The sequence below is a fragment of the Ursus americanus genome, chromosome 6, assembly GCF_024610735.1.
Source record: "Ursus americanus isolate L20-20 chromosome 6, mUrsAme1.1.p, whole genome shotgun sequence".
Taxonomy (NCBI): Eukaryota; Metazoa; Chordata; class Mammalia; order Carnivora; family Ursidae; genus Ursus; species Ursus americanus.
The window spans coordinates 12,331,212-12,354,331 of record NC_142132.1 but is presented as its reverse complement, the minus strand read 5'-3'; the positions used below and the strand labels follow the sequence as shown (position 1 = coordinate 12,354,331).

At 37.0% G+C, this 23,120-nt stretch overlaps 1 protein-coding gene across 1 annotated transcript in view; it reads right to left on the bottom strand.

Annotated features, from left to right (window-relative positions):
- The window catches only part of CACUL1 (CDK2 associated cullin domain 1), a 63,047-nt gene that overhangs the window by 13,825 nt on the left and 26,102 nt on the right, over positions 1 to 23,120 (bottom strand). The window contains exons 4-5 of the mRNA XM_045803244.2: positions 4,575 to 4,670; positions 2,416 to 2,518 (exon numbers count right to left, since the gene is read on the bottom strand). Of these exons, the coding sequence (XP_045659200.1) occupies positions 2,416 to 2,518; positions 4,575 to 4,670 (199 nt within the window). The remainder of the gene's footprint in view (positions 1 to 2,415; positions 2,519 to 4,574; positions 4,671 to 23,120) is intronic.

Here is a 23,120-nt window from a genome sequence, read left to right as displayed (position 1 = left end):
CAGAAGGAAATTAAATGATTAGAATTTAGAATATAGACTTTGAGTGTAGTTATTTGTTTTGCTGAAGTGAGGGGGAAGTACAGGAAAATGTACAACTAGAGCCGAGAAATCAATTCTTCATAGCTCCGTTTTTCCAATTTAATTAATATTAACCTTTCTATGCCTCAATTTCCCCATCTGTAATGTGGAAGTAATGACTACTACACCTTAGGGTTATGAGAAATAAATGTTAGTATTTGTAAAGTATCTAGAACAGGTCCCACCACATAGTAAGCAGTGAGTGTATTTTTTAAAAATCTTTTTGATGACCATCCACACCGCATTAATAAACACTTACAGTGTCCCTTGTTGTTACATAGCCCAAACCATTAGGTGCTCACTTAGTCTGAATCCCTTACTCTAAGCACAATGCCTGCTAATTGCTCAATATGTGATAAGCTCGTTTTATTCAATTTACAAAAGCTTTGGGGTGCTTGGGTCGCTCAGCTGGTTAAGTGTCCAACTCTTGATCTCAGCTCTGGTCTTGATCTTGGGGTCATGAGTTCAAGCCCTGTGTCGGGCTCCATGCTGGGAGTGGAGCTTACTTTAATTAAAAAAAAAAAAAAAAAAAGCTTAAGGAACTTTAGTTTATTTGGAAAAGGTGTATAGTTTGAATGAAAATCAAGCTATATAATAAACGAGAGGAAGATTATTACTTTTTTTGAAAAATAAAGTACAAATTACTTGAAGGTTTAACAGAAAAAGACTCATTTTTTTCCTGACTTCATGTCTTTATGTGGAGAGGCCCTTATGTGGAGACACTTCCCAGGGTATGATCTTGTAAAATACCATGAATCTATGGAAAGCTCAAACAGATCAGAAGAGAGATTTCTCTCACCAGATCTGGATGACTGTATTTTCTTTGAATATTCTCTTTGCATATGCCCAATAAAATTGATTTCCAAATTAATGACAAGTATAAAAACATATTCACAGAGTAAATAAGCTTTTCTACAAAATGGTAGCGTTTCTCTAAAGAATTTTAACAGGAAAGACTTCAAAATGTTGTGTTCTATCTTACAATGAAAGCAAAAACAATGTCTCTGAAGTGGTTATAAGAGCTGGAATGTCTTATGAGACTATGTTTAAAGACGTTTATAAACCTCTATCCAGCTTTAAAAAAAAAAAAAAAGTCGTGCTCCCAAGATTTTGGTCTCTATTCTGATTCTAAAATCTGCTGGGGGGGGGGCGCCTGGGTGGCGCAGTTGTTAAGCGTCTGCCTTTGGCTCAGGGCGTGATCCCAGCGTTCTGGGATCGAGCCCCACATCAGGCTCCCTGCTCCCCTGGGAGCCTGCTTCTTCCTCTCCCACTCCCCCTGCTTGTGTTCCCTCTCTCGCTGGCTGTCTCTCTGTCAAATGAATAAATAAAATCTTTAAAAAAAATAAAAATAAAAAAAAATAAAATCTGTTGGGAACATAAAAATGAAACCAATATTACCTTAATCTACCATATTATTTGAAAACCTGGCCTTTCTAAAATAAACTGGCCCAATGTTTAACAATTCATTCTCTTAATTCTCTTAATTTAAACTCAAAAAAGTTTATGGTCAAGCTTAGAACAATTCTTCTGTAAATACTGGTAAAAGTTCACTGTGGTAGAAAAACTAATTATGACAGTTAGAAAAGCAAAAAATACATACTATAAATCCAAGTATGTGCCAAATTCTAAAAATTGACTTCAATGATATACCACATGAAATATGAACTTTTAAAAGATGCTGAGACATCAGGTTGTAGGGACCTCCTAAACCCCACTTAGAGAGGTATACTCTTTTAGGAAAGGTAGGATAAGACGCCACCTACTGTGAGGGGGCAGGGGGCCCAAGAATAGGGGGAGAGAAAAACTAACTGAACTTGGTGCTTTGATCTGCTTACTTACTAATCTACATTACCAAGTTAAACCTTTTATAAATCCCAATTCATAGAAGAAAAAACTGAGAAGATTGCATAAATTCTAGTTAATAAATGACTAGACTAGACTAGAGAAGGGATTTTACACCAAAGAGTAAAACTCAGAGAGAATTCTGTGCTACCAATCCAAAGATACAACATTGTGCTCCTTCTAGAATTACCAGTAACGAAGTTAGGGTGAACCCCTTAATAATATTTCCCCCATTGTCAGGGAGGAAAAAAGGTAAGTATCAGGCCAGATACAAAGGCACTGGTCCAATGACCTGGCTAAGCTGCTCCCAGATCTCCTGGGGACTTCAAGTCACATTTTCAATTCCTCCAGGTCTCTCTCTATAGAACCGGACTTGTAACAAACACTTCTCACTATGATTCAGATGTCAACACTGGCTGTATAAGCCAATGCTCTCTGATCAAAAATCAAAAGCTCATTGCTAGTGTTCTCATCCCTGTAAGTTGAATTACTTACGCATTAGGCTGTAAATGTGCTTTTCTGCAACATGTTCCGTAAACAGCTTTATAAGGTCATCTTTTAGGTCTCTGTTAAGCTTGGTTTCGATGTAAAACTTATTCTGAAAAAGAAAATTGTTTTTAGTGCCTCAATTAGGGGAAAATGATTTGTCTAATGAGCTGAAGCACCAAAAACTCAATTATTTTAGGAAACAATTAATAAAGGTATCAATTAAAACATAAAAACCCAACATCAAACACCAAAAGCCCAGCTACTATTAGTTATTTGTCTTTCTGGCATGGCCTTAAAGCACATAAAGATAAAGTGTCATGAACCATACACCTCCAAAAGAACACAGGAAGACATTCAACATTAACTAAACAGAAATGTAGAGACAAATGGACCACACTGTGTAACAGGCACATATTACGCCCTTTAAGAATACTGTATCACCATCAAAAGGCAACAACAGGAAACACTAATAAAAGGTACCCCATTTATCAATGATCTAGGCTGAGAGCAGGCAGTGGACATGCACTGGCTGACTCCCCAACATACAATCCACTTCACTGATAGCTAAGTTATTCAGCTTATGCCATTCTTGGGAATGGTCTCTGGTTCAAAGACAGATACGTGACCCTACATAGAGCAATCAGATTGAGAGAAGCCTAGGCTTCAGTGCAAAGTCATAACTCATCTTATGACCATGAGAACAAGATGAAACAGATGCTGTGTACATCAAGGAGACAAGAAAAAAACCTGAGTCCCTGGTAACACTACTGAACCATGGGATTCAACCAACCCTAGAGACTGCCTTATTTGCTTGTTTTATTACAAGAGATTAATACTTTTCCTTATTTACTTAAATCACTTTGAATCCGGTGTTCTGGTTTTTGTAGCCAAAAGCATCATGATTAGAATGACTGGCAGGTCAAACAAGACTGAATTTGTTCATGTTTAAATGTTAACTCAGTGTATAGGTGTGGAAAATAAAAACAGGAATGTTAACAAGTTGCTCACTGATTCTCTTAATTCTTAAACAGCAGATTATGAAAATTATAAAAATAACATGCACATGGTAACAAAATAAAACTAGTCTCCCACAGCAGACCCTCTGCCGCATTCCCAAAGGCCCCATTCAACTGGGAAAACTTTTTTAAGTTCTTTCTAAAATGCTCCTTGCATATATATGGATAGATGATAGATAGATAGATAGATAGATAGATAGATAGATAGATAGATAGATAGATAGGCTTTTTTCCCCCAATAAAGGAAAAAACACTGGCTGTGATGAAATATCACATACTGCTTTGCATTTTGCTTTTTCACCTAATGTATCTGGGGAAGATTTCTCTCTAAATGTATATACATGTCATTACCTTAAACTGCTTATTTTTCTACTGTAAACATCTTCCCTCAAATTAAGTAACAGTCCTCTGCTGATAATACTGATTTCTCTCAACGTTCTGTTTTGTTTCTTCAGTAAAGTATATTTTATGGAGAATAAATCATTTTGAAGATTAGTATTCCACATAAAGCAATCTTTATGCTACAGAATGTAAGATCAACCCAAACATCCCGTTCTCTACTCTAACAAACAATGAGGAATTGGGATAATGGTTGCTAAGGGCCCCTGCCTTCAACAGGAACACCAACATTAAGATTCTATGATTTTATATATTTAGGAGAGAGAAGGGGCTAATCAACGAAGTCTATAGACTACAAATTATACTCGTGGCATAATTCTCCAAATGAAAGGGATCACATCACCATAATGGAAGAAAATTTTATTATTCTACTTTTTTTATGGAATGACTTACTTGGCATTTATCATATACATGTTTTTGGATAGATGTCTTAACTCCCCACTTTCTCAGGAAACCTTTCTTATAGGTCTTTATTTTCCAAGCACAGTATCTTCTATATAGCAGAAATAAAATAAATGCTGAGTACTGATTATTAATGCCTAATTGTCTATTCAGCAGTGCTACTTATGGAATTTTTAAGCAGTAAAAGGGTAAACAATTCTATGTCAACACAATCAAACATTACTAAAATAAATTTCCCTTTCTAACATAATACATAGCAAAAGGTAAAGAGAACATGCTTTTAACTGCATCTATCTGTACTTAGACCAATAAACAGATATTTGGAAAGGGAAAACAGCTCTAACTTACCATATATATGAAAAGAGGCACAATGCTCTGCAATGCTCCCATATACTGTCCAAGAGCTATATTAAATCTTTCAATATAGAGATCTGGAGGGCTGGCCTGTGAGAAAAAACATTAAATGTGATCATTCCGGGACCAAGTTAAAGACCTTTCATCCACCACAATCTAAAATGCAAACAGACTCAGAAGTCCAAGTCAAGATTCATTCTTTCAAAGATTTTATTTGAGAGAAAGAGAGAGAGAGAATGGGAGGTGGGGACGGGCTGAGGGAGAGAGAGAGAGAGAGAGAGAGCAGCAGACTCCCCGCTGAGCAGGAAGCCCAATGCAGGGCCTGATCCCAGGATCAGAGATCATGACCTGAGCTCAAGGCAGACACAATTGACTGAACCACCCAAGCGCCCCCCAAGTCAAAATTCATATTGAAATTTACAATAAAGAAAAGGACAGGCTTATATCCTGAAGGTTAAGACTTCTATATTTGTTCCAAAATCTGCTATGCAAAACTGAGATTTAGTTTAGCTGTCTTTAAAAACCGTGTTAACTTTACCATGTTAGCTAAAAGGCTTGCTCAATTAATGAGTAAAAAGTTGCATTCACAAGTTGTGTTTATTAAGATAAATGAGTTTAAAAATTATCCCTGAACTATGTGGACATTTCCCATAGGAACCAAACCATATTTGAGCCTAGAATAAAAAGAAAAAGAGAAAAAACTCAGAGAAATGTTACAGGCTTAACATACTATTAGAATGGCTGTTGAATTTTTACAATTACCTTAGGCACAGTAATATTCTGACTTCTATACCAACTTGGCTGTAAACCACTTCTATAGCTAACCAATTAGCTACAAAGCAGAGACTTAAATGGTCCATATACATCTGCAACTCTGGAGAGCAATAAAATAAACATAATACATGCCTGGCTTTTAACTCATTATTACCAAAATACCAAGTCATAAAGCCATCAAAGGAAACACTTCCAATTTTACTGCATGTTATGGGCTAAATTATGTGTCCCCCTTCCCAAATTCGTCTGTTGAAGCCCAAACCAGTGTGGCTGTATTTGGAGTAAGGAAGCAATTAGGCTACATGAGGTCATAAACATGGAGCCCTGATCCTTTAGGATTAGTGTCATAAGAAAAGCCACCAAGGAGCTGGCTCTCCCTCCCCCTCTCTTCCTCTCTCTTTCCCTCTAGCCTATCTCACCCCCCAGCACACTCAGAGAAAAGGCCCTGTGAGCATACAGCAAGCCCGTAGCTATCTACAAGCCAGGAAGAGAATTCTCATCAGAAACCAAATCAGCTACTACCTTAATCTCAGACTCCCCAGCCTCAAGAACAGGGAGAAGTAAATATCTGTTATTTAAACCACCCAGCGTCTGTGGCATTGTGTTACGGCAGCCCCAGCAGACTAAGGCGCTGTGTTTTATGAAAGTATATTCATCTACTGTTTCATTTTATTTTCTAAAGCTAAATTAATTAGGTATCATTTTAATATTGAAGAAACGCACAAATGGGCAAGTCACTTGTCTGAAATTAAAGAGTGTTAAAAGAGGATAGATCCAGGTTCCAGCTAAGAATTCATTCCAGGGACAGACAGTTGGGGAGATGGGCATGGCACAAATCATCATGCAAACAAAAGTGACTCCAACCCATGGCAGTCTCATTACCTGACAACCATACCCTGGTACAGAAAGTCTTGCTTTCAAACAAGGAAAACAAGGAAATGCCACACTGAAAGATTCCAAAATATTAAATTTCAACAATGAAATTATAAAACCACTTCAGCTTAGCTGTTTTAGAAATGTCCAAATGTTCCAATACTATTTTTAAAATAAGATTTCATTTCTATTTTTTTCAGTTCTACTTAGATGTTAGAATAACATGTAGTGAACTGTCCTTACTTCTAACTCATCTTCCATGACTGCATATTTAGAGATTTGGGACATACTATGTCCTTTTCTTACATTTATTTTTCTTAGTCTTCCTAATTAACCTGCAAACCAAATGTTATTTCCATTCTGCATATGAAGACACTAGGGCTCAGAAAGAGTCACTTACGTGTAGTCCCATAGTGAATAAGTGCAAGAACAACGACTCAAACCTTAGCCAATCTGAGTCCTTCCATCAATTTACATTACATCCCTCTCACATCCTGTTCTTCTCACACGCAGCCCAGCACAGCACTCCCACGGCACTACTAACACTTCGGTGTGCTGTTTTAGACCTCCTCGAATCTTTTCTTCCTGAATGCCTTTATCACCACCCCCTAATCAGTCACTCTGGCTAACTTCTATGCACTGTTCAAGATTTGTGTCACTTCCTCAAAACCGTCTGAGACATATGGCCCTCTGATAGAGCACCGTTCCACTTCTTCACTTTTCCCACTAGGTGGCCTCTGCCACTAAACTTCAAGCCCCTGTAGGGCAAGACCTGTGTCTTGTCTTTATGACACCTCCAAGGCTGACTGCAAAACCTGCAAGACAGTATGCAGAGATAAATGTGTTTTTTTGCAAGGACAGTCTTGCTTAAATCTAAATTTGCTTAAATCTAAATCTACCCTAGACTCATTTCCATATAAACTGCTTTCTTATGATCTAACAAGGCTTTATTGACATAAGCAATTCATTTTGCCCTCTGAATTTCAATTTCCATAAACATAAAATAGGAAAAATACTAATTGTGCTACTTCCAAGATGTGCCAACAATCAAAGAAAATAATATGTGTATGCTCTGAAAAATGTCAGACATTATAAATACACATGCAACTAGTGAGGATAAGTAAACTCCTTCATGAATTAACTATTTGTCTAATACTTAGAAAAACCCATTAACATAAAGGCAGTCTTTGTTAACTAAAGAAATTGGGGGAAATGGTTCTACATTATGGGCAAACTTTTAACTATAACGAATGGGCAGAATCACATGTAATATCTTTTTCTAAACTGCTGCAAAAAGCCCTGGAAATGATATTTCAGCATGCAAAGAAATACATTTTAGAAGTATTATATGAGAAAAAGAAAACCTGAAGTTTTTGCATTAAAATAATTTTCCCTTTTCATAAAAGGACACTTTTATCTATTCAAAAGTTAAAAGTACGAACACTGATCACAATGCACACTTAATAGCAGAGAGAATAAATAAAACTGAATTCCTTATTCTTTTCAAGAATTCCCAAAGCCTCAAAGGTTAGGAGTATTAAAAAGCACTTTTTGTACTAAATCAAATGTCAGAACATTTATTTAGCTTTTTAGTTGCACATTTCATGCAGCACTTATTCAAAACCTTTTAAATGACAGGACTATAAATTATAACAGTCTTCTAAAATAAATCCAATCTCCTTATGAGGAACTAGAAATAACTGCCATTAAAAAAAAATAACAAATTGTTCCTCCTTGAACGTAAGTTCAGTATACCTTGGGCCCCATTGGGGAAATTGCTACCTATTTGATTTATATTATTTCAACATGAATGTATTTGGCTTGGACATTAAATGAAGTTTTTTACCCTAAAATAAGCAAGTTTTGTTTTCTTCTCAAAAAAAGAAAAAGAAAAGAAAAAGCAAGCTGCCAGAAAAAATAACTATTGCTCCAAACTTGCTCCAACTTTTCAAAACAGTGCCAGATTCCCTGAAATTTGTAACACAGCTGGTAGGAATGCTTCAATTTCTTCTGCTTTTTTTTTTTTTTTTTAATGAGTAATGCATTCATCTGGTTTAAAATTCAAATGCATTCAAAAGGAAGTAGAGTTTACCTTTATTCTTCCTCTCTGAACCAATACTTCATTCCTTTATATCCTTCCAGAAGAACTTTACATACATACATGAAAATAAGTATCCCATTTATATCCCTTTCCACACAAATGCTAACAGAAAACCGCATCAGTCTGTACTTCTCCTAACAACATATCTTGGGAAAACTTTTATTCTAGTGGTTCTCAAACATTTTGGTCTCAGGACCTCTTTACACCCTTAAAAATAATTGAAGATTCCAAAAAGCTTTTGTTTATTAGGGTTATATCTATCAATATTTACCATATTAGAAATTAAAGCTGGGTTTTAAAATATGTATTAATTTATTCTAAAATGACAATAATAAAGTCTACATCTTAACATTTAATGCTAAAATATATTTTATATTATAAACCAGTTAAATGTAAGTAACTGTTTTCCCCAAAAAGGTAAGAAAAATGGCATTGTTTTCACATTTATGCAAGTCTCTTTAGCATCTGCCTTAACAGAAGACTGACAGATTCTCTTATCTGCTGCTGTATGGAGTCAGCTGTCACGTGCTGTTTTGGTTGAAGTAAATGAAGAAAATCTAGCCTCACACACATACGCAGGCAGAAAAGGAAGGTGTATTTTAATATTCTTTTCAGAAAGTTGTGGATATTTTTCTCTGAAACCTGACAAATTTCTTAAAGGTTAGTTGCAACAGGAAATCTGAAACTGTCAATGAACTCTCTGTACTCTAATACATTAAAACCCATTGGTCTATCTTCTACTTTGAATGGATCTTTTAATACATACATTTTATAACATCAGAAATTCGTCTTTTGTAAAATACTGAGTTGCCTACATCTTCCACATGTTGACGCATTTCACTATACATCAAAAAGAAAAAATTACATTTGTTACTCTCACCACCTAGTTCATCACAAGAGTCTTCTTAAGTACTGGGAAGCCACTGAGGTCATGGTAGTAGATCCAGGCTTTCCAAATTCTAATTTTCACTTCAAAGCTCGAACTTTACCACTGGCAACAAACACTGTCAGCTGCTTTCCTTGAAGCGACACACTTCATCTTTGAGAAAATGTCGAATACCAAAGTCAAGTTAAATAACCACTGTTTGTCAGTCGGTCATTCTTTCAAATAAAAACAGTGTTCTATAGGAAAAAAACACCCCACCCACTTTAGCTCAAAACTCATACAACCACACAAATGCTTTTTCTTTAAACAATCACTGTACTTTGGTATGTAACTTCCCATTTCTTCACACAGAATATTTTTTAAAGTATATCAAAAGTCACAGTAAAATTATGAAACAAAAAGAAAAATCTTTGCTGTTTTATCTAGGATATTCTTAAGTGAAATGCTTTTGTTTTCTACTGTAAATGGGTGGAAGTGAAGATCTGCGCAAAGGCATCAACAGTTTGCCCACCAATACTTGTAAACCATCAGAACAAATATCAACACACAGAAAAGGGCAAATAACATCTTAGGAGTACTAGAAAAAGTTTCAATTTTGCAGACCCCCTGAAAGGATTTCAGGGACCCTTGAGGTCCTCAAGCCACACTTTAAGAAATCTGTTCCTCTAAGTACAATGTTTGAATGTACTATGATCTAGGTCAGTACTGCCCAACAGAACTTTCTGTGATGATAGAAAAGTCCTCTATCTGCACTGTCCAATATAGTAGCCACTAGCCATATAGGTCTACTTAGCACTTAAAATGTATTTAATGAAACTAAGGAACCAAGTTTTTATTTCATTTTCATTTCAATAGTTGCATGTGGTTAGTGGCTACCAAAATGGACACCACAGATGCAAAATACGAACGAGTTCCACAATTTCATACTTCTATCCCTCCTCTTCCTCCTCGGCCCCCACCCCACCAAAATGAAACATGTAACATTTTTCAGAATATGTGCTCTTATGTTCACAAAAACATTGTCTGTCTTCAAATAAAGAATGACTTTTGCATGTTAAAATGAAACAGGGAAGACAGGATGGGAAGGAAGAGTAAAAAACACTAACAAGGCCACTAACCTGTATCTTTACAGAAGTAATACATGTTTACTGAAATTTTAAAAAATAAAAAACGCCATTATAGAAAAATAACCACTACCAACACTGGTAGATAACTACCCATTAACGTTTTGTTCTGTTCTTGTGTGTATGTGTGTGTGCACGTTTTAACAAACAGGAATTATATTATTTTATAATCTGCTTTTACCACCCAGCTATGGATCATCAGCATCCGCCAGGTCAAATATATTTCTACAACATAATGACCATCTGGACACACCATTGTCTATTTTATCTGCCCTTCTTCACGAGATACTTAAGCTATGCTTAACTGTGCATATTATCTAGGTCCGCATGGATCCTCTAATTCAGATTAGGATTTGAGTGTTGCAAATGTGTTGAGTGGCTTCAGCAATAATCTTATATTTAAACATAAAATGCCACCACCCCTTGCTTAAGAGAGACCAGGTTCAGGAACAATGGTGCATTTCCACAGGCCAGTGAATCTCAAAGAATACTGTTCTCCAAATCATCTGAAGGGCTTGTTAATGACACAGATTACTTTGCCACACTCCAAAGTCCTGACTCAGAAACTTTCCAGAAGTGTATATTTTTAATGAGAACTTCAGGGGAATCTTTAAAGAGTCAGTGCAGCAGCCATTTAACATTTAGAAAACTCAAGCGTAGACCAGTTCAAAGGAAAAGAAGTTTCATGGGAAGAAGTCTAGAGGATTCAAGAGAGGGCTCAGCAGTAATTACCCATGCAACACAAGACGTGACTTACTGCAGGCCAACAGCGACAATTTAGCTGCACTATACTGATTAGTATAATTAGTAAAATTAGTATAATTAGTAAAAATATGATACGCTAACATTTTGACTCTACGTGAATTCTTCCTTTAAATTTAACAGCTTCTTGACTGCTGTCAAATTCAGCGCTTATAAAGTTATTCAAATGTAACAGTGAAGTTCCATATCCACTTGAAAATCCAGAAAGCTGCTAGAGAACATAGACCCACTCTGGTAGCAATAACAAAAAAAACTAGCTAGACTACATAATTCTCCAAGCTCATCAGAGACCTCAGGGCTCTGTGTTTTACAGCTGCCCTGTCCAACCAGGTGAAATGAATTCCAAAGAGTGAGCAGCTCTGGGGCTCCTGTCTGGCTCAGTTGGTAGAGCATGTGATTCTTGGTCTTGAGGTCATGCATTCAAGCCATTTGGGTGTAGAGATTACTTTAAAAAAAAAATCTTAAAAAAAAATAAAAATAAAAAGTGACCAGTTCTTCTAAGGAAAGAACAGACACATAAACAGTTTCTCCATCGGTGATGGCAGCCATAAAAGCTGGTAAGAAAACAACAGAAGCTGTGACCAATCAGTAAGGCCAAGTGTAAACTAAGTACAGAATCCCTGGCAGTCTCAACACAAGGACAGTCCACACCTCCCGTTCCTTTATAGAAGTTTTCACTGGCTCTTTGCAAGTAAACTGAATTAAAAGTCCATCCTCTGTGATCCTGGATTCCTTTAGCTTATCCACGTAACAGTGACTAAGCTAGGTGACACAGCGGTTACAAAAGGTTCAAGGATTACTTAATAGAGGAAAATATCTAAAGAAGTCAGGTGGAGTAGGATGACTTCTCACTTTCCTACACACCTCACCACTTTTAACATGTAGCAAAAATTACCACTTACCCTTGTGTGCTTTTTTTTTAAAGGAAACTTTTTCCTTATCTTTTCCAATGCAAGTACAAAACTCTTGTCTCAAAACAAAAAGTTTATTTTGAAAAGACTACAACTCATAGTGCACTCTGCACACTGTGATGACAAACAACTGCAAATAACTACTCATTATTTAAGTGATTTGACTCTCTTGCTCATCGCAAATTCCATTTTCAAGATGCTGTTCTAACTCAAACAAGTAGATGGTTCTAGTAATCTCAAGCATATGCTTTTTATCAACTACTAAGCGTTTTATTGGATCTCTCTTTAGGTCTGGCACTATGTTAAGCCCAATGAGGACATACAAAAAGAAAACACAGTCCCTATCTTGAAAAAATGATAGTGAACTTATTAAATTATGGTCTGCTGAGGGTTACAGTGTCTCATTGGCAAATTCTGTGAGATAAGTACAACTCTGCTGTAACAATTACTTTAAGTTTTAGCTTGGATTTAAAAAAACAGATCTCCAAATAACATATTCAGAAAAAAATTCAGCAGAATACACATATGAAGAGCTACCTACCAGTTGGCAATGACATTTATTTTACTTGAAATCCATGTAGGGATACATAGGCAATTTTCTTATTATCTAAAATCATCCTCATTCGGCAAGGAGTGAATAGCATATTTGGGGGAATGAAAGTTTTTCTAAAAACACACTTTGTAGTTCAATAGATACAGAAATTATAGTCTTTAAAAATATATATAAATATACAATGACCACATGCAAGACCACCAGTTGAGTTATGCTGCCACCCACCGGACAGAACATAAACAGCAAAGCAAACCTTGCTCTGATTTTAAAAACCAAGAGAATGTGGCTCAGTTTGTTGACAGTTTGGTAGTGCTTTTATATGTAATCTGGTGTCCGTGAAGAGCGAAACAAAGTTATGTTGATTAATAATCGTTTCGTTTCTACTAATTTCCATTATTACTAATAGGTTTGAGAGTCAATTATATTTACCTCAGCCAAGATGAATTAAACTCAAAAGATACCAAAACTACTGTACTCTTATTAAAATAAATGGTTAAAATGTAATTAGTTGACAAATAGTCATTTAAACCATTCCAAATTCAGCCCTATTGGGAGAATAAAAACTGCAACATTTTTCTTCTCCACCTCTGTGTTTGTGGTCTCTCCAGGAGACCTGAACTCAGGTTAGGATTATCAGTGGTTTTCCTAACACTTTAACATTATCGGCCTGGCCTGGAACCAAGTCTGCTTAAACACTCTGTACATGTTATGTTACATAACGTACAACGTAAGTTCCAAATCACTGACAAACTGCTGAAGGACACGCTTGTTAATGCGTTACTGGCTATAAACTAGCAGATCAAAACATCGAAACAGTTTTTATGTAGTAAAAGTGAAAATATACTCTTGACAGGATAAAGTGCATTAATACATAAATTTATCAACATCACATGGGGGAGTGCCTCACGATTACTCTAATGGATTCTGGATTCAGACGTACACAAAAATAATCAAAATATGGAAGTGTCACTTGAGGACAGTTTTAAGAGTAAAGAATGTTATATCCATTAAATTCAATTATCCAAATGGTGGGGCAAAAAGGATATTCTAAATATTGTCAATTCAAATACTTTTTGTGTCAGTCAAAAAACAACTCCCAAAATCTCAGTGATTTAAAATAACAAAGTTTGGAAAAATAAAATGTAGTACAATGGAATGTTATTCAGCCATAAAAAAAAAAATGAAGCATTAATCATGATACAAACATCAATGGACCTTGAAAATATTATAAATTAATTAAGCCAGACACCAAAGGTCACATATTGTCAAATTTCATTTCTATGAAATGTCCAGAATAGCCAAATCCACAGAGACACAAAGTAGATTGGTGGTTGCCAGTGGCTAAGAGAAGGGGAGGATAGGGAATTACTGCCAGTGAAGACTGGCTTGCTTTCTTGTATAACTAAAATGTCCTGAAATTAGCAGTGATGGCTGCACAGCTCTGTGACTACGCTAAAAACCAATGAGTTTGTACACTTTAAAAAAGGTGAATGTTTGAGTATGTGACTGTACCTCAAAAAAAAAATTTTTAATGGGTTAAAAATCAAGAAAGAAAAATACATAGCAAAGCTTTCTCAGGTTATGGGCCCATCTTGAAAGTCTGCCCCATGTCATACTTACCCAGGGACCCAGGATAAAAGAGCCTCTACCATCTACCACCATTCCCTTGGCAGGCAAAGGGAAACATGGAAAATTGGACAGCTATCTTAAGGGCTTCATATCTTTGGGTACACACTTCACCATACACACCTCACCTGAATTCACAATTCACAGGCCAAAGCGAGTCACTTGGCTAAGTCTAATTTCAATGGGATAGAGATGCACACTCTTAACCATGTATCAAAAAGTAAGAGAAATGCAAACATTTGGTCAGTAGCACTATGACCAGCACCTTTATCTAATGAGTACTTAACTATTTCAAGATTACCATAGGCTAAAAGAAACCAGCACTAGTACGTCTGGCCCTCAAGAAGCTCACAATGCTGCAACAATGGCATCCTGCTGGTAACTAACCTACGCCAAAGTGCTAAACTCAGGACGGTAGTAGCAACATAAATACAGCGCTAGAGAAGCAAAGAAGAGAAAGTGATTCACGAAGTCTGCCAGGAACACTGAAGATAAAAGCTCAGCAAACCACAGCAGACAAGGAGAATGCCCCCTTTGCAGAAAGGGGGGAGCTGACCCTCAAACAACATGGGTTTCAACTACATGGGTCCACTTATTTGTGGACTTTTTTCATATAGTACAGTACTGTAAACATATTTTCTCTTCTTTATGATTTTTCTTAACAACATATCCTTTTCTCTAGCTTATTTTAAGAATACAGTATATAACACATGTAACTGTGTTAACCGACTGTTTATGGGAGTGAAAAGTTATACTCGGATTTTCAACTGGGTAGGGGGTTGGTGCCCCAAACCCCGCATTGTTCAAGGTACAACAACAGTGGCAAAAGAAACCAAATGAGAAAATGCACAAAGATAAAAACACACAGCCCACTTAAATTTTAATAGCAAAATAATGTTACGCTCTATTGCTGAGTTCATAGTGTGAAGAGCCCTGAAATCCTTGCTAAGGATGGTCTTTGATCTCAGGGTCATTGGATCCAGCCCTGCACTGTGCTTCCCACTCAGCATCTCTGCTTGAGATTCTCTCTCCCTCTCCCTCTGCCTCCCCCACTCCGTGTACTGAAGCAAGGTACACAGTCAAGACACAAATTAGAAATCTTTCTCTATTTTTCAGCCAAGTAACAATGAGGACCTAAACTAGGCACATGGCATGGGATAAATTTGAGACACTTTACAAGGGGGAAAATTAGCAAGACTTGTGATTTATTTCCTATCTCTAGCTTACTATTCATCACATGCCAGTATATTAAAATGATCATTACACCTTTCCCCTAAGCAGTACTAAAGAATAAACCTGCCTCTTAATTATCTCTGCAGCCTAAGCATCTAGCACACGTGCTCACACACGGATATTCAATGTTTGCTGACCTGAACATTCTCAAACCACTACCATCCTCCTTCCCTATTCCTCAAGTCCCCTCTAGCAACTGCCAACATTTCTATGGAAACCAAATCGATCTCTCAATCTTCTCACCCTGCCTCTCTTCCAGCAGGTCCTGGTTTTAACTATACTGTTTCTCTGATCCCTGCAACGCATCCTAGATACTTCTTCCTTCCCATTACCAACAACTCCACAATTTCATGTCCAAGATTCCTGGGGCCAGATGTAAGCCATAATTCAGAACTTCACAAATTTAGAAGGTATCTTGATATCTACACAATATATTATGTAAAATACCCAGTAAAGATTGGGAGTATCAACACACTGATATTTCTAGCAGAAAATACGTAACACATCGATATTTCGGGAAAAGAAACATATGAATGTTCCCCCCAAATTCCTCAAGAGTGTAGACCAAGTTTTACTACCACATGAGTTTTGACACCAAACTTACAAAAAGGAAAATCCATTTGTAAAGCTTCTTTTGGATTTTGGAATTGCAGATAAAGAACTGTGGACCTGTAATTCACCTCGTCCACTGCAACCACTACTATTTCCCTACCTCCCATTCTTTCCTACTTCAACCTATCTTATATTTTCTTGTATTCAACATCGATCTTTCTAAGATGCAACTCCTGGCCTTTAAGGGCTTCTACAATTTGGCTCCAATCTGCCTTTTTCAGCCTCATCTCCTCCCAATCTCTCTCAAATTCCACACTCCATTCTCACAGGACCACTCCTTGCTACCCAAACCTCTCCAAAAACTGCCTTTGCTTATAAAGTTCTCTCAGCCTAAATAGCCCCCTCCCCAAACATCTACCCATTCTTCATGGCGTTCATTTTTTAAAAAATTTTTTAAGATTTTATTTATTTCTTTGAGAAAGAAAGAGCAAGAGAGAGAGCATGAGCAGGGGGCAGAGGGAGAGGGAGAAGCAGACTCCCAGCTGAGCAGGGAGGGTGATGTGGGGCTCTATCCCAGGACCCCGGGATCATGACCTGAGCCGAAGGCAGACGCTTAACCAACTGAACCACCCGGGAGACCCCACAGTGATTTATTTTTAATGCTACTTCCTCTTTATTCCTCCATCTGGCTTTGACTATTTCACGTTTAGTCAAACAGGGCACTTTTCTCATTCTGCTTTGAACCACAGTTTTCTGAATACTTCTTATTGTTCCAAACTCCACTAGCAAAGATTGTGACCCAATTCTTTCTTTGGCTTTTCTTCGTATTCTTTTTCTAATTTCTTGAAATAAATGCAACTGTCATTGATGCGTTAACTTCTCATTATGATTGTGGATTTGTCTCTTTGTCCTTTTGGGTCTGTTAATTTTTGTGGCCATGTTATTGGGTGCATACACATTTAGAAATGTTACCTTCCTGGAACTGGAACTTTTCATTATAAAAAGTTTTCTTTATATCCAGTAATACCTCTTGCTCTGAATCTACCACTTTTTACAAAATCAATATAGTTATATCATCTTTCTTTCTGGCTAATGTTTGTGTATCTTTTCCCACCATTTATTTGCAATCCCTCTGTCTAAAATTATGCCAAATAAGCTGCCTCATATTAGCAGCATTTAGTAAGGCTGCAGAATTTCATTTAGTTTGATAATCTGCTTACTTCTTTTAAAGTGGTCTTTAACATTTCACATAACAACTGATACATGGAAGCTTAAAACTATTATCTGTTTTCTGTGTCCCGTTTTCTGTACCTTTTTTTTAATCCTTTCTTGACTTCCTTGTTTATTTTCAAAATTATTCCATTTTCTTCCTCTATTATCCCGTTAATTACACTTTCTCTTACCATTCCTTCAAGTGGTTACTCTAAAATTACAGACTGCATCCTTGTTATATCAGTCTAAACTAAATTAGTACTTTCACCTCTTCCTACACGATGCAAGGGCCTTAGAACATTTTAAATTCATTTACTCCCATCCACCTTACATGCAACTGTCATGTGTTTTGATTATATATATTTTATGCCCTATAAGACACTGTCAGTATTATTATTCTACATTTGCATACTTATCTTCTCTGTTACTCTTCATTCCTACCTGATTCTCCAAGTTTTCAAATAGGAACATTTTCTTTCTATCTGAAAAACACTCTTCATTATTTCTTTAAGGTGAGAGACTACTGGTGATGGATTCTCTCAATTCTTGTCTAAAAATATATTTTACCATTTCTCTTTTATGCTCACCTCCTAATATGAATAGTTACTCTGATTGTCAGATACCGTTCATGAAAAATGAGGCAACTAATTTAATGCCTAGGATAATGTTATCTTTCTCCAGAGAGAATTTACTTTTGCTTCTGGTAAGCAACTAGAGGCACCAGTAAATCCAGACCATCTTAATGCATTAGGAATCAGGCTCCAGCTGCAATAGTCTGTAACGTATTATTCTCACTACTCCTGGGATGTGATCCTTCAGGTGTGATGGACCCTAAATTCTCAATTTTTATCATCCTACCCTCCATAAGCTCATCAAAATTCTACTAAATTTCTCAGCCAATTAGCCCCTCGCAGAAAAATGGCTCAAATGCTAGACTCCCGCTCTGGGTTTCCTTCTTCTCTCAGATCTTGGTCCTATAATTCTTTACTTTTTTATTAGCAACCTTGTTTATTTTTTAAATTCTTATCAGGAGGAGGCTTGGTCCAAATTATCTAGTCTTATCAATCACACCTCTGCTCCTATACCTAACAGAGTCCCTTGCACACCCGGATGGAAGGCCCTGGCTACATCAGGTTGCCCCTAAGAACCCCTGCAACAAATCAACCAGCTCAGTTTTTTATACTAACCAAAAAATCAACTGTGACCGAGAAAGGTTTTGAACAAGGAAATATGCCCAACAAATTAGTGTTTTTAGAAGTTTACTCAGCCAAACAAATAATAGAGAAAAACAAACCAATTAGGAGAACACTGCAGACACATGCCAATAATGATGTGGAGAAGGAAAGGGGAAAGAGGCAAGTGAAATGACAGTGTTCTATCAACCGTGACAATCACCTGGGAACAAGAGGTAAGGGAGTAAAAAGGAGTCAAAGATGAACATGAAATCTCAAATCTGAGAGTGAAAATGATTTGGGTGAAGAGGAATTCAGAGTTAGACACGAACATGAGGTATCCATAAGAAGAAATCCAAGTTGAACAGACATTTGGAGACTGGTCTGAGCCCTCGCCAAAGCATGGTGATTGCTAAAAGTTTCAACAGAATTTTCCAAAACTAACAGATTATTCACTGAACTAGGAAACCAGTCACCTATTTCCAGTCATTGGTATATTAAAAAAAATCAGGACTGGCAATTCACATGTGAGGCTCTGAAGACATGGAAAAAGGAAAATATATTAATAGAAAATTTATCCCATTTATGGGGCGCCTGGGTGGCATAGCAGTTAAGCGTCTGCCTTCGGCTCAGGGCATGATCCCGGCGTTATGGGATCGAGCCCCACATCAGGCTCCTCTGCTATGAGCCTGCTTCTTCCTCTCCCGCTCCCCATGCTTATGTTCCCTCTCTCGCTGGCTGTCTCTACCTCTGTCAAATAAATAAATAAAATCTTAAAAAAAAAAAAAAGAAAGAAAATTTATCCCATTTAAAGAAGAGAGGAGTCAAGTGCAAAGTGCAGGGGAGAATGGTTTAAAAAAAAACTAAGGCAAAATACACTGTCACAGTTCAAACAACCTAGAATTAGACAGAAAAGTAGAGATTTACATGCAACGTAACATAATAGCAGAATACTAAGTGGGGTTAGCTAGTTAAGTGATTTTAGTAACTTAATAAACTTAATAACAAAAAGTTTTTTAAAGTTACTGAAGTGAGGGGCGCCTGGGTGGCTCAGTCGGTTGAGCATCTGCCTTCGGCTTGGGTCATGATCCCCGGGTCCCAGGATGGGCCCTACATTAGGATCAGGCCCAAGTCATCAGGCTCCCTGCTCAGCAGGGAGTCTGCTTTTCCCTCTACCCCTCCCCCTGCTTGTGCTCTCTTTCTCTCACTCTCAAATAAATAAATAAAACCTTTTAAAATAAATAAATACATAAAGTTACTAACATGGTGGAAAAGTCATTGTTCCTTTTAAAAAGAAAGAAATAAGTGATTTTTTTTTTTTTAGGGGCAGCACGTTAGATTATACTTTTACATAAGAACATTTAGGTTTAACAAATTAAAGTCTTTTGTAATCTCTGAAAATAGTATTCTCTAGTTTTTAGGTCAGTCACTGAGAATATGAAACATTATTACATATACTCTTCAGTCTCACCCTCACGATATGCCTTTGGATAGAGATGAATAAATCACTCTGACATGCAAACGATACAAACCAGCAGCTATTCTAAGATGCCCTTGAAAGATAAAGGCCCATACCCCAAAGGTCCCGCTTATTGATTTATCAACACCAGCACTACATTTCTGATTATCTGCCAAATGCAATTCATCCCACTCTTGTTTTAGCTCGTAATAACAATATTTCGTTTCTAAAATCAGAGCAGCAAACAAAACGTTCCAACCAAATAAACTTTTCTGGCTCATGGATCCTGTTCTGTTCCACACAAAAAGTGCCCTTAAGGTCTCTAGAAAGTCCGTGATGCCACATATTTGTGACACTGAATAAATTAATGAACCAAATTAACTGAACACTAAATAAATTAATAAAATGCCTAAACACCTAGAGAAGATAAAAATTAGTGACCATGTGAAGCTAATTATGCTACTCTTTCCATGGTATAGGTCAGTTTTGGTTGCTGAGTTGTGATTGTGCCAGACATGAAAGATAAAAAGACACACACTGACGGAGTCCCCTGCCCTCAAAGGAGGACCTGTGAGGGGGCCAGACATGGATGCAGAAATAATACAACACAATCACTGCTTACAGGGTTGTTATTACCAAAAGGCTGTGAGTCCACAGAAGAAGAAATTCCAATGGTCTGTTTTGTGTTGAGGGGAGCACGAGGACTCCAGAACACTCCACACAGGTGGACACTAATAAGTTTAAGCCGGGGAAAACAATGAAGCAGCACTGGCCAAGCAGGAAGTAGGAGACAAGTTATCTTAGAACTCTGCTTAAAGCAACCAGATATTTCAGTAAAGCCATTTCATTTCAATGTTGAAAAAATTTACAAGATGACATTAGCATGTTTAATCGAAAGGCACAGAGCAGCTGTATGGCAGAACTGAAACCAAAACTGAGGTCCCCATGTTTATATCCATTTCACCAGGCCATTTAATAATGGTTAGACTTTATAATCTTACAAAAGATATCATTCTGAAGTAAGATTTTTTTTCAGGCCATATTGCTGAACTCTGAAGTAGACCACGTATAGATTCTAAAAATCAACTAAATTCCCTGGTTTTACATCATATATTATCTTTACATTTATCAGGATGGTTTCCAAAATGCTAACATCAAAAGAGATAGCAGTATTACATTTTAGTTTTTAATAAAAATTCCTATTATATAATGCAAAAATTATTTACTCTTATAATATGCTCCATTAGCAAGGGTGGGGGAAAACAGTCATTTCGCTGATAAATACGTAACTGGTTGGAGTACAACTTTGGTACAACTTTTGTGAATTACAATATGGTCGGATGTAGTCAACACTGCAGCACTGTTAGTAACAGCCAAAAATTGGAAGCAATGTAAATATTCCTCAATCAAAAAATGGTTACATAAATGAAGGTGCCTCAATAAAGGAAGGTGTAATGAACAATCAGACATTGATGGTAACGAAGGAGGGAACTCTACACACACTGACAGAGACCATTCTCCAAAACCTCAGAAACTTAACTCTCTGAACCTCAGTGATTTCAAAGTATTGGTACCCCAGACAGGCCAGCTGAGCAAGTAACAGGTTACCTTTGTATTACTGACAACTGGTCAAGCAAATTCATGGCAAAAATGTAGCCAAGTGGCCTTCCAAAACTACCAATTAGAATGAGCTTGATAATACCATATTACAGTGCCGTCCAACTTGCAAAATATTTTGTAACGACATTCTAACTGTAAGAATGAAAAGAAGTCTTACAGTGCTTAATAAAACTAAATACGAGAAAAATCCAGGGGCGCCTGGGTGGTTCAGTCAGTTAAGCGTCTGCCTTCAGCTCAGGTCACGATCTCAGGGTCCTGGGATGGAGCCCCACGTCGGGATCCCTACTCAGCGGGGAATCTGCTTCTCCCTCTCCCTCTGCCCCTACCCCTGCCTGTGCTCTCTCTCTCTCAAATAAATAAAATCTTTAAAAATATATATATACTAAAAAAAAGAAAAAGAAAAATCCACTCAAGCAAAAACTCCAATATGACAATGAATTTAGCAAATCACAATTCTATTGGTCAAATTCATGACATACATGTGAGGTCAGAGCCCAAATATAACACACATTATAAAATCTCCAACTCCCATTTCATAGATATAAATAAGGCAAGTCATATATTTTGTCCTGATAATTTGAACTGAAATGGTTTGCTTTCTGTTTTACAAGATTATTTAGTATTATTTCAATAACAGCAAACCAATGTTAATAAAACAATCCTTTTTGAGGATACTAAGTTCTTTGCTGATCTAATGAAAGCCCTGGTACTCCCGGAACCCTAAAGACCACCGAACACTTGATGTTAAGAAGCATGATCACATTCAGATTTCTACTAGAAAAACTTTATTCAAACAAATAGTAAATTATTTATTGGTAAACATTTCATATACATTTCATTCATTAGGTATTTAATGCCTCGTATGTATCAGATATTGGGCTAGGTACTAACAACACAATAACAAAGAAGGCAGACATGTTCCTCTGCCTTCTCAGAAAATAATACTGGGGAGAGAGGGAAGGACAGACACAGCTAAACAAGAAATTATAATATACAGATGAACTACAATAATATACTAGGTGCTACAGACGCACGGATGAGGGGCCCCCAAACCCAGGCTTGGGAGAACAAGGTATCAGAGAATGTTTTCTAAAACAATGATGTCCAACGTGCAACCAAAATGGAATGTTCACACTGACCAAAAAAATAAGAGGGCAGAGAAAAACGAAGAATGTTCCAGGGAGTCAAGTTAACATGGCGAAAGCCAAAAAGTGAGAGAGTACATAAACTGTTCAAGGAAGTGAAAAAGTTCACTATGCAGGAGCAGAGACGTAATGTATCAGGCCACAGAAATAAGCAGGAATCAGATAATGAAAGGCTTCCTAAATCATATCAGAAAGTTAAATCTAACAGAAAAATGATAATCAGATTTGTGCTTTATAAACAGCCACTCTGACAGAAATGAAGAATAAGCAAGAAACGTGAAGACTAGAGGCAGAGCCAACTAAGATGAGCATTTCAAGAGAACACTGAAAGCGTGGATGGTAGCTGGACTGGTAGTGGCAAGTGAACAGAGGTGGACAAGAGCCAAGAACGAAATAAGGAATAAACGAGATTTGGTAATAAATTGGATGTGAGAAGTAAGGGCAAGGGTAGAGTCAAGAATAAGTAAGCAAATAATCCAAAGCTATAATGAATGCATGGGCCTTGGGTTTCATCTACAACCTAGATACAATGCCTAG